General features: G+C 65.2%; 1 protein-coding gene across 1 annotated transcript in view; it reads right to left on the bottom strand.

Moving 5' to 3' along the window:
• COL18A1 (collagen type XVIII alpha 1 chain) overlaps positions 1 to 11,146 on the bottom strand; it is a 92,476-nt gene that overhangs the window by 2,212 nt on the left and 79,118 nt on the right. Inside the window, exons 25-38 of the mRNA XM_024758235.1 lie at positions 10,986 to 11,060; positions 10,080 to 10,106; positions 9,832 to 9,885; positions 9,505 to 9,579; positions 8,150 to 8,218; positions 7,573 to 7,615; positions 7,028 to 7,090; positions 3,626 to 3,669; positions 3,258 to 3,380; positions 2,531 to 2,684; positions 2,374 to 2,447; positions 1,855 to 1,983; positions 1,408 to 1,440; positions 35 to 316 (exon numbers count right to left, since the gene is read on the bottom strand). Of these exons, the coding sequence (XP_024614003.1) occupies positions 35 to 316; positions 1,408 to 1,440; positions 1,855 to 1,983; positions 2,374 to 2,447; positions 2,531 to 2,684; positions 3,258 to 3,380; positions 3,626 to 3,669; positions 7,028 to 7,090; positions 7,573 to 7,615; positions 8,150 to 8,218; positions 9,505 to 9,579; positions 9,832 to 9,885; positions 10,080 to 10,106; positions 10,986 to 11,060 (1,245 nt within the window). The remainder of the gene's footprint in view (positions 1 to 34; positions 317 to 1,407; positions 1,441 to 1,854; positions 1,984 to 2,373; positions 2,448 to 2,530; positions 2,685 to 3,257; positions 3,381 to 3,625; positions 3,670 to 7,027; positions 7,091 to 7,572; positions 7,616 to 8,149; positions 8,219 to 9,504; positions 9,580 to 9,831; positions 9,886 to 10,079; positions 10,107 to 10,985; positions 11,061 to 11,146) is intronic.

Below are 11,146 nucleotides of genomic sequence, written 5' to 3'. Positions count from 1 at the left end.
CCAACACCCTCCCCGGCTGCTCTGGGCTCTCGACTCTCCACCCCCATAGCCGCCCGGGGTGGTCACTCACCACCGGCTGGAAGTCGTGGTGAGTGTGGGCGGGTGAGGCTGTGGGGGTTGCCGGCCGGTGGTGCGCGTAGGCGCCGCGGTGCGGGGCCCCAGGGTAGGGCTGGGCGTGTGTCAAGCGCGGGGCGCTGGCCAGGATGTCGTCGGCCCGCCAGGACCGCGCTGTGGGGTGCGGGGGCTCCCGGCGGGGGTACGGGTTGCCCTCGTGCAGCTGCACCACGGGGGGCTGCAAAGCGGCCACCTCGTTGTCCTGCAGGCGGAGAGGCAGACAGCGCCGTGGGGCCGGGCCTCCTGCACCCGCGTGTCCCGCTACCCAGCCCTGCACGCCCTTCATCTGCACCCCGCTGTGCTCTTGGGCCGGCGACGCCGGACTGGAGGTGGCGAGCTGGACCCGGGGGCGCCCAGCGCGTCGGGCCAGAGCCGGCCTGGTGACACCTCAGTCGGGCTGGGTGGCCCTCTGCGCAAGCCCCCGGGTCCATCACCCTCAGGAGCCAGCTCCTCCCTGTGGCCCTGGGCACCCTCGGGCCGACCGCATCTCCCTGACCTCCCCCTGCTGCAGCCGTGGTACCAGCAGCCCCTTAAGCCTCTGCCCGGTTCCTACCTCCAACGGTGACCTCGACCTCCAAACGCCAGCCCCTGTGCCCCACCCGCTTCCCAATGCCATCCCTTTCCCACAGCATCCAGCACCTTTGGACACCCGTTACCTGAATACCTGTTACCTGGTACCTCCTACCTGGTAGTACGTCTAATGCAATCGTAAGTTATAGAATGAATTCATGTATCTATCTGAAATGTTTATATTTATATAATTATATGCTATTGCCTATTCACCTACTGCCCTTACTGCCCGTCTCCCAACACGCTGTCACCTCCGCGGGGCGGGGGCTGTGCCTGTTTCAGGCACAGCTGTCCCCGCACCTAGAACAGCACCTGGGACCAGGTGCCGCGTGAGAGAAGGGACTCCCCGAGCCTGGTGTCGGGACAGACCAGCCCAGGCTGACCCCGGACCCCCGAGACCTAGCACGAAGCCCCCGCTCTCGAGCCGTCTGAGAGGCCATGACTTCTACTCAGAGGAGCCACCGCCGGGGGGATGTGACCCCTACTTAGGGAGACTGGAATATCCTGGGCACCCTCCCGCCTGCCCCCCTCCTTCCTTCTCCCCCCACAGCCTGAAGGGTCTGTCCCCGTGCCCAGCCCTCCGGACAAGGGCAGACAGACGAGGACTCAGAGGAGCCCCTCGCCTGGGGAGGGTGATGAGCACGGTCTGCACCCCCTTCCCCGGCTGCACCCCTGCCCACCGGTTCCCCCGAGATGGTCGTGGGAAGAAGGGACGCTCCTTACCGTCCCGCGGGGAAGGGGCGTGCGGGCCTCCAGCTGGAAGAAAACAGGGGGTCACCCCGGGACCTCTGACCCAGCCAGCGCCACTCGCCCTGGCCGCCCCCCACACCGGCGAAGGCCGGCATGGCTGCGTCCCAGTGTCCCCCACCCGGTGCCCGGCACACAATAAGCATATCTGTTAGTTTAAAAACAGAGTCACTTCTCTGTGAACCTAAAACTGCCATAGAGCAGCTTCTAATAAAAGAGAGAAGTGGAGGGAAGCGGGTGAGGATGGAGGACGGCTGGCGGCATGTCCACGAGCCCCGCCCGACTGGTCCCTGCCGCTCGCCAGGCGCCGGGGCCCCCTGCAACGCAGGTCCTCTGCCTCCCGTCTTCTGTGTACCCTTCGCCCCAAAAGCAAAGTGGGAAGTCCCCCCACCACGTGCAGGGATCGCCCCGTTCAGAACTCACCAGAACCTTCCGGAACCCATTCCGGACCCGGACGTACAGCTCCTCTCTGTCGGCCACATAGATGAGCCAGCCCTCCGGCACTGCGGGCACCTGGTCCAGCAGGGTCTGGTACGTGGCCCAGACCCTCACCTGCTGGAAGCCCAGCCCAATGGGGTCCCCTGTGCACAGGGGGCCTCTGGGCTCATGGGGAGGGTTGGGGGCTGCGACAGTCTGAAGACCTACGTGGCCGCCTCCTTGCCAGGCTGGCCCCATGAGCGCCACGGGGAGACCTCAGCCCCCGAGTGCCTGGGCCACTGCAGCCTCTGCACAGCAGACCCGCCCTCAGGGACCTTCTCAACGCCCCTCCTTCGTCCTCCTCCCCTGCCCATCTCAGACCCCAGCCACGCCTGGGTCCCCCACTTCTGCTTTGGGGACCTCGTCTCAGGGCTCTTGGCGCTGGGGTACCCACCCACATGCCTCCAAAGGGAAGGGCAGCTGGGCAGTGAGGGTCCGACAGGTCAGGAACAGGGTGGCGCTTACCCCTGAGGAGGTGCCCATGGATCCGGGCGGTCCTGGGGGCCCAGGTGGGCCTGGGGGGCCAGGAACACTGATAGCTACAAGAGAGAAGCCAGAGGTGGGAACAGTGGCCCTTCCTGGATGAGGCTGGAGCCCAGGGCCCACTCTCCACCTGACTTACTCTGCCTGTAAGGGCCAGGAAAGGATGGGGGTCCCGGGGGCCCTGGAGGTCCAGGGGGCCCAGGAGGCCCCTGGCGTCCCTCATAGCCGATACCAGGGGGTCCCTGAGGTCCAGGAGGGCCAGGCTGGCCCTGGATGCTCTCTCCCTTGGGCCCCTAGTGTGGAAGACAAAACACAGGGCGCTGTCACCTATGTCCCCAGGCTGGGGACAGGCAAGCTTGAAGGTCCTGGCTGCCTCGGCCACGAGCCCCTGCATGGAGCACGGCCCCCAGGCCCCCGTCCCCCCACCGCCCACGCGGGGCCTGGGAAACCCAGCCTTCCCACCCCGTGTGTCCCGCACTGGGACGGGGCCCTGGGACGTAGACGAGGACAGCCACCCACAGAGGTGCAGCCCCGAGGGCCCCCAGCCCTCCTCCACTCCTAGATGGAAGCTGGGGCCCACGGTCCCCCAGACGCTTTCAGGACAGAAGGTCTCTCTGAGGGGATTTGGTGGAGAACAGCGCCAGCAGGAGAAAGGAGGATCAGATGCTCAATCCGGGAGAGCAGCCACTACGCACCCACCCGGCTTCCCTCGTGGGTGCCCTGCAATCGGGCAAGGAATCGGGAGGGGGATGCTCGGGGCCCAGGCCGCAGGGTGGACCTGCCCTAGGCCCCAGGGACGCAAGCTCTGGTACAGGACGGGCCTGGGCCCGTGTGTGGCACCCACAGACGGCTGGGGTCAGACTCACCGGAATCCCCGGGTAGCCTGGCGGGCCGGGGGGGCCGGGCACACTGGAGCCGAAGAACCCGCCGCCCCCGGGCTCGCCCCTTTCTCCTTTCTGCCCGGCGGCCCCTTGGTCACCCTTCTCCCCCTGTGGATGGAAAAGCCTGTTGGGACAGCCCCGTTCCCGGTGCCGCGCGGGGAGGGGCGGGCGCTGACCCCCCGAGGCCCACGGTGAAGCTTCTGCGGCCCAGGCCTGGCCAGCCCGACAGGACGGGGCTCGGCCTCCCACTGCGTCAACTGAATTCCCGAAAAACCGAGCCAGGGGTGCGCGTCCCGGGTGGTGCCCTCTGGGGCCCCGTGTGGGGGGCAGCGTGAGGACCAGGGGTCACCCACCTTCATCTCAGCGCCCAAGTGGAGGAGGTCCAACGGGAACTGCCCTACGGGGGGGTAGAGTTTGGGGGGGTCCAGTGAGGTGCTGTCTTCCTGCCTGGCCCACCCGCCCCCCGCCCTCGAATTTCCCTAAGTCTCCTCTGTCTAATTTCTGTATTTCTGTGGAGAGATCCCCTGCATGTTTTGTTACACTTATTCCTGATCACTTGATATTTTTTGGCGTTTCTGTTCACGGTGCCTTCTTCCCTTCAGTTTTTATCACTGACACACAGCACTGCAGACGGTCAAGGGGGACCGCTAAACGACGACTTACCGTTAGCTGGGAAATGACCACCATAGGGCGTTTAGTCAACAGCCACCACCTCACAGACACACACACACAACGGAAAAAACATGCTTTTCCCTCGCGTCGAGGGCTTTTCTCTCTTCGCACCTTCAAGTACGCTGGGCAGGGGTGTTGGCCATAGCCGCGTGCCCCTGGATGCTGTGTCCTGGAACTGGATGTTGGTACCTTCGACCCCCTTCACCCACCCTGCATCCCACCTCTGGCAACCAACCTGATCTTTTTCTAAATGGAGCCTTTTAAAGGTTTCATTTAGTCTCTGGCCGGCCAGCGATTGTTGTGAACTGCCCCCGTGACTTTGGTAAATTCACTCATTAATTCTGACGCTTTATCTGCACATCGCTTTGGTTGTTGGCATTCACAAAGGTGTCCTCGTGAGAACAGCAGGTTTATTTCTTCCTGTGCTTCTCTTCCTGCCCCCGCACCCGGGCTGGGCCCCGCGCCGGCGACGACCGGCCACCCCCCGTGGCCCCGACCCGCCACTGCGGATGGTGGAGGGAGGGTGTTTGGGTGCCATCTTCAATGTCTCCTGCTGTCTCTTTCCCTCATCAGTCCGTCGAGGGGAGTATTATTAGTCTTTTCAAAGAACTAACATCTGAGTTCTTAGCTTTCGTGATGCTTCCTCTTATGTACATTATTTTTTTTCCCCATTCACTGCATCTCCCATCTGTTTTCTGGAGTTAAATCTATTTGTTTTCTAACTTCCGGGGCTGGATGCTTGAAGCGCAGGCTACTTAAGGCTGTGACCTTGCAGACAAGGAGCTGACAAGACCCTCGCTCCTTCTGGGTGGGACAGCGACCTTGGCTTACCCTTCTCCTGTGGCCTTTCCCCTGCAAACCTGATAAAGGTGGGGGTCAGACCCCCAGGGTGAAGAGATGCCTGCTAAGGGAACCGTGGGCCTGGGGGGCTGGGGGAGCCCCAGATCTGGGCTCCGCCACGGCTGCTCCGGGAAACCCCCGCCCGCCCAGGGCCACGAGGCTCATGTTCACGGCCCGGAGCTCCTGTTCTGGGTCCCTCCTCAGAGCGGGGTGGCCCCACCGCCACCGCGGGCCACGGAGTGAGGGCCGAGAATCCCAACCCCGGCCCTGGCTGCACCCTTGCCCCTCAGACACATCCTTGGCCTTCAGCTCCAGGGTTTCCAGTTCTCACCATGGCCTCTCCTCCCCGCAGGTGCCCTGCCTGGTTGTGTCTTTGATGCTCCCTCGAGGGGAGACAGGCCTGAGGGACTTGCTGTGTGCCCGGCGTGGGCCTGTGGCCTCCCACGTTGGTGCTGGGATTGGGGGCCAGGTTGTCACCTGCTGTTCAGACCTTCCACCTCCCAACTGACCCGGTCTTTTTTTGCTTTTCACATCTTGAAGCTATGTTGTTACCGGCATAGAAATTTAGAATCGCTGTACTTTCCTGCCAGGTTTACCCCATTATCATTATGGAGTTTAAAAAAATTTGGCAGTACTTCCTGCTTTAAAATACACTTGTCTGATTTCTCACAAGCACACACACACGGCTCCCTTCTCACCAGACTCCCACCCCCTTCCCCCTCAGCTCTCACGTCCTTACACTTGGGGGCGTCTCTTGTAAGCAGCTCAGCTCCGTCTTTAGACAGGAGAGTGGACCCACTCACTGAACATACGTGCCAACGGCTGTGAGTTTAATCAACTTCACTCCCTGTTTCCGGTTCCTCCACATGTCCCGAGTTCCTCTTCTCCTTTCCTGCCGTCTTCGGGTCGGGTTTTTCCTATGCTGTTCTCCCTTCCTGCTCGGTTATCAGGGGCACGTTCCCTCCTGTTCTTGGCTGGACCCTGAGGTGACAGGTGCATCCTTCACTTGGGTCTGATGTAACATCCTTGGGGCCAGGCTGGGGTCTCGGGGATGTGACCCCTCTGCGGCGGGGCCGAGCGGGGACGCGGGTCTCACCGGCCCTCCTGCTCTACCTCCGTCCCCGTGTCATCAGCACCACCTCCTTCTCCCCAGCGGCCCTCGCGGTCCCCACTGAGGCTCGTGTCCCGAGAGGCCTCGCTGCCCACTTGCTCTTCCTGTACAAGACGGACGTCTTTACCGGATGCAAAATTCTAGGTGAGCGGTTACTTTCTTCCGACCTTTGGGACCCTGTGTGGTCTCTGGCTCCTCTCAACCCCGTGAGGAATCAGCTCATGGCTCGTGTTGACCCTTCGCGTGAAGGGCTCCTTGAACCTTTCCCGGTTTGGAAGCTCGGCCGTGACGCCTTCAAATGCTCTTCTGCCCCAGCCCTACCGCGTGTCCTCACCCGCACGCGTCTGACCTCCCTCAGCGTGTCCTGCAGACTCCGGGCTGACCCCTCCCCTCCTCGGCTGTGTCCCGTCTGCCCGAAGTCGCACGGAATCCTCACGTCCAGAGGCTGCGGGTTTTCAGTCCCAGAATTAAACCCGACTCTGGCCCATGGGCTCCAGCTCTGCCGCCATCGCCTCTTCTCTACGTCTGGGCATCATCGTCGCGGCTAAGGCCAAGCCTGGAGACTCCTGTCAGTGCTGGCCGGTCGCTTGCCCGCTTGGGAATCCCAGGCCCTCAACGAGCTCACCTTCCTCAAGGGGAGGGTTTGCTTCTGCTTCCGGCAGCTCGTAGGGGAACCGCAAGCTTACGCACACTCTGGCAGCGCCCGGGGGGCCGTCTCTCCTGGCTTCTGCCTGGCCTGCGCCCAGCATCACACTTGTTCTCCTGTTTCATCAGCTGCAGAAGCAGGATTCAGAGGGGGATTCTCGCCGTCCCAGGGGACAACCGAGGTGCTGGGAGTTCATCCCCTGGATGATCCGGGCCGATGAGGCCCCCGCGATGCGCTGGGGGTGCCGGGTCTCCCCTGGGAGGTGCACACTGGGGCCCAGCCCTGCTCCTCAGCAAGTGGGGGGCTGGGACATCCTGCCTGGCCACCACCTCAGGCCCCTGTCCTTTCAGCCCCCAGCCCTGCCCCGAGACCGCGGGGCCAACCAGGAGTCCCGTCAGAGCCCCCTGAGCCCCGAGGGCCTCCTTCCTCCGGGAGCCGGGTGGGCGGGTGCCCACACACAGCCCAAGGCCCCCAGAGCGCTCTCACCTGGTGGCCCGGGTGGGCCCACTTCTCCTTTGTCACCCTTCGGTCCAGAGGGCCCCTGGTGCCCTGGAGGAACAGAGACCCCGGTGACTGTTACTAACGATGTGACAGAGGCGCCTGGGACAGGCCCTCCTGCCCACGCATGGCCCGACCCTGGTGGGCATTGTGAGCACTGCAGGCCTGGACCAGGGAGGGGGCAGCGTGTGAACCCAGGGACAGTCAGAGCAGGAGCTCGTGACCCGCGGAAGTGCCCGGTGGTCGCGCCCCAGGGGCTGCTCCCAGAGGCCACACCACTCCTGCAGGGAGGGGCTCGAACAAACAGCAGGCTTGGAAGGCCGGTGGGTGGCCGCTCGGTGTTCACTCCCATCCACAGCTGGCCCGCCTGGAAGGCTGTGCTGGGAGGACCCAGGAGCCCAGCAAAGGGGGCCGTGATCAACCGGGACTGGGGGGCCTGGATCATCCAGCACCCCCGTGAGGGGCGCCCACACCCTGCTCTGAGCTGTGGCTGGAAGGGTGACCTGCCCTCCCCGAGGCCCCAGGACCCTCACCTGGCAGTCCCGGGGGTCCAGGGCGGCCAGACTCCACAAACGCCTGCAAAGAACAGGCCAAAGATGGCCGTTGAGGGAGACGCTCTGGAAACTGAGGCCACCACCCACCCAAGGGTCTGCAAGGCCACACCCCCAAGCACCCCTGTCCCCCAAGACAGAGCAGCAGGGAGGGGGAGGGAGAGGGCACAGGATTTGGAGTCAGGAGCCCCGGTCACGACATGACTGCCCCACGTGGTCACTTCACGTCACTGAGCCTTGTGTGGTAGGGGGTGTTCACCCCCCAGGACCCCAGGGCTCGTGCTCAGAAGCCCAGATCCAGAGAGCCCTCCCTCGACCTCACTTCCCCTGGGGGCTTGTCTTCCAACCAACGGCCCACCAGGTGCGGCCTACGAGGCAGGTGGGCCTGGGTCCCACCACCGCGCCCCTCCCAGAAGCGCCCCCCCCGCCAGGGGCTCGGCCGTGGCTCCGGCTGCCCTGCCTGGGGTTCAGCCCTCCCGGGTCAGCGGAGGGGAAAGGAAGCCAGTGCAGGGAAGAGCGTGAGGATGCAGTGGAAAGAGCAGGTGTCGTGGTGACTTACGTTGCTGTCATAGACAGGAGTCCCGGGAGGGCCTGGGGGCCCTGGGGGCCCAGGTGGGCCGGGCGGACCCTGCGTTGGGGGGAGAGAAAGCCTGGTCAGTCCACACTGGACGTCGACACTGGCCAGGACAGCAGATGTGGGCGGGAGCGTCTCTGAGAATCACGGTGAAGTCAGAAAACATCAAATGGAGAAGGCGTCCAGTTTACTCTGTGGTCGTGGGTTCCGAGGACAGAGCTGTCCCCTTCCCGTTTCCAGAGCACAGTCCTGCTCTAATCCTCCCACGGAGACGTGCGGGCGGCCGTCTGGGCTGGACACGACCTCGGACACGGCTCGTGTGGTTGCTACCTGTCAGCTGGGTGAAGGTCGGTTCCGTTCATTCACCCGCTCGCAGAGAAAGGACAAGCGGCCGATTCAGGTGGTGTCAGAAGAGCCTGGTCTGAAAGCAACGGCTCACTCGCCAGAGGGCTGGCCTGAGTGATGAAGGTGCCAGGGGACAGGGTCCCGGGACCTCACGGGCACCTGCTCTCGGGCCCCTGGGCACCTGCGCCCCTACCCTGCGGCCGAGGAGAGAGGGCTGGCAGCGGAACAGAGGCGCAAGCTCAGGCCCACGAAGAAGCCGGACGCGCCGGACGCCTGACCGGGGCGCGCGCACAGCGGCTGGCGCTCCGCCTCTACAACTCAGAACCGCGGGGGGAATTCGAGAGCCCCCCGTCCTGCTCGACGGAAGTGGCCCGGTCCACCTCCATCTCAGAACTCTGCAAGACGCCGCCTCGTGTTCTGAGATTTCACGAAACCGCTGCAAGGAGGAGGGAGCCCGAACGAAGACACGCGGTGACGGAAAACCCGGAAGACCCGCGGCCTGAGCCACTGCCCTCAGGGCCCGGCGTCGCTCGGCCAGGCCGCGTGGGAGGGGGTCCAGGAGGAAAGGCACCGGGTGCAGCCGGCGAGCCCACTGGGTGCCCAGCGGGGTCAGAGGCGAGTCCTGCGTCTCGATGGCACCGTTTCAGGTAGAGGTGATGACAGGGCCTCACCCGGGGACTTTACTGAACCCTCGGCTCCCGAGGCGGCAGTAACTACAGTGTGAAGGCGGTCGGAGCGAGAGCCCCACGGGCCAGAGGCGCCCACCCCAGAGCCCACGCGTCCTACAAGCCCTTCTGAGAAAACCACGCCGGGGCACTGTCCGGTGGCCTTGGCACGTGTGTGTGCGTGTGTGTCTGCACACGTGTGTTTGTGTGCACGGGGGTCTGCGTGTCCGAGGGCCACGAGGCTGCTCAGAAGCCTCCCACAGGTGAGCTCTGGGACCCAAGCCGCCGCGGCCAGGCCTCCTACCCCCACCTGCCCCGCAGGACACTCACCCTTGCGCTGAATCCCACGCTGGCATCTCCCGGCTCTCCCTTCTCCCCTTTCAGTCCGTTCATCCCGGGGCGCCCCTGGGGCAGAGCACGGTGGGTGGCAGCTGTGAGGGCTGGCCCAGCTGCTCCTGTCCCCACCCAGGGCCTCCTCGGGGGGCCTGTCCCTCTGCGGCCCAGGCTGCCCGCGAGCGGGGCTGGAGAGAGCCACGCTCTGGCGGGGGGTCCCCAGGAGGAGGACAGCGGAGAGACTGCAGCCCACTCCCCTCCGGACCCATCGTCCACGTGGGCCTGGGCTGCTGTCCACACCCGGCACGAGACCCGGGGACTCACCGGCCGTCCAGGGAAGCCAATCTCTCCCTTGTGCCCGGGCCGCCCGTAGGGACCCTGTTGGGGGAGCCAGGTTTTAGGTGAGCCGTGACCGGCCCACTGCCCCGCGGTCGCCCTCCCGACACCTGCCCCCGCATTTAGAGGCGCAGCTGGGATAGAAGCTTGGCTGCCACGCCTGCCCACAGCCAAGAAGGAGACGGTGCCCTCCGCACACGCGCACGTGCACTGCGGGGAAGCCTGGGTCTACTCACCGGGGGTCCTCGGAAGCCAGGCTCACCCTGAACAGAAAACCAGAAGGTACCGTGAGGTGGCCGTAGGTCGCACCCCCCCAGCCCCCGAGGGGTCCCCGTGCCCCTCTGGATGCCCCTGGCGGCGCCCGAGGCACTGACAACACCCAGGAAGAAAAGGAAGCAGCAACAGGGAGAGAGCTCTGGACGGGGTTTTGTGTCCCGGGGCCCAGCCTGGGGACCCCGAGACCCAGGGGGTCGGCCCCACAGTGCCCGGGGTTGGAGGGGTCTGTGGGCCCCGACCTCAGCTGTGACACACGGCGGGGCCGGCAGAGTTCTCTCTGCCCTGCGGTCCCTCGGCCCATCCGCCGACAATCCTGGGGGCCTTTGGGGACCCCCTGCAGGCCTGTCCCCAACAGCCTCCTGATCCAGACCCAGCTCTCCCCAGGGCTGGGGGTCCCTGTGGCGGGGGGGGGGACCCAGGGCACAGGCCCCCGTGGAGCCCATTCCCGAGCCCAGCCATGCTTGGCCCCCTCCTGAGGAAGGAAGGCCAGGATCCCTGCCCCCAGCGGCAGTGCCCCCAGAGGGCCAGTCAGGCACCACAGGGGTGCAGCTCCCACAGGCGAGGCCCAGGCCGGGGCTCCCCAGAGCCCCCGGCTCCTCTGCAGTGTGGGCTCCACTGCCGGGCAGAGGAGAACGAGGGGCCCCGAGGACCCTCCCACCAGCGTGGTGGGAGAGGAACAGATGGACGGGCGAGGGGCCCAGGCTGCGGAAGCTTCCAGAGCCCAATCAGCAGAGGCTCCCATGCACGGGCAGGAGCTGCCCCTCTCAGGAGGCCAAACCCCTCTGTGCCGTCTCCACGGCCCCCAAGCCCCGCTGCCCCGGCCAGGCAGGACGGAGGGTGCCAGCTGGGCCCAGACGCCCCCTCACCTTGGCTCCTTTCTGGGCGGAGGTCAGCGCTCTACCGTCAGGGCTGAAGACCATGCCCGGCTCACCCTTCTCGCCCTGGAACAGGGGGGTGGGTAAGGAAGGCCAGTTCCGCAAGAGCAGGCCTCGCGCCCCCCCCCTCCCCCAGCCCTGCAGTGAACCAC

This window comes from Neophocaena asiaeorientalis, unplaced genomic scaffold, assembly GCF_003031525.2.
Source record: "Neophocaena asiaeorientalis asiaeorientalis breed wild unplaced genomic scaffold, Neophocaena_asiaeorientalis_V1.1 scaffold45, whole genome shotgun sequence".
In the NCBI taxonomy this organism is placed as follows: Eukaryota; Metazoa; Chordata; class Mammalia; order Artiodactyla; family Phocoenidae; genus Neophocaena; species Neophocaena asiaeorientalis.
The sequence above is the reverse complement of the archived record's forward strand: the minus strand, read 5'-3'. Positions and strand labels throughout refer to the sequence as shown.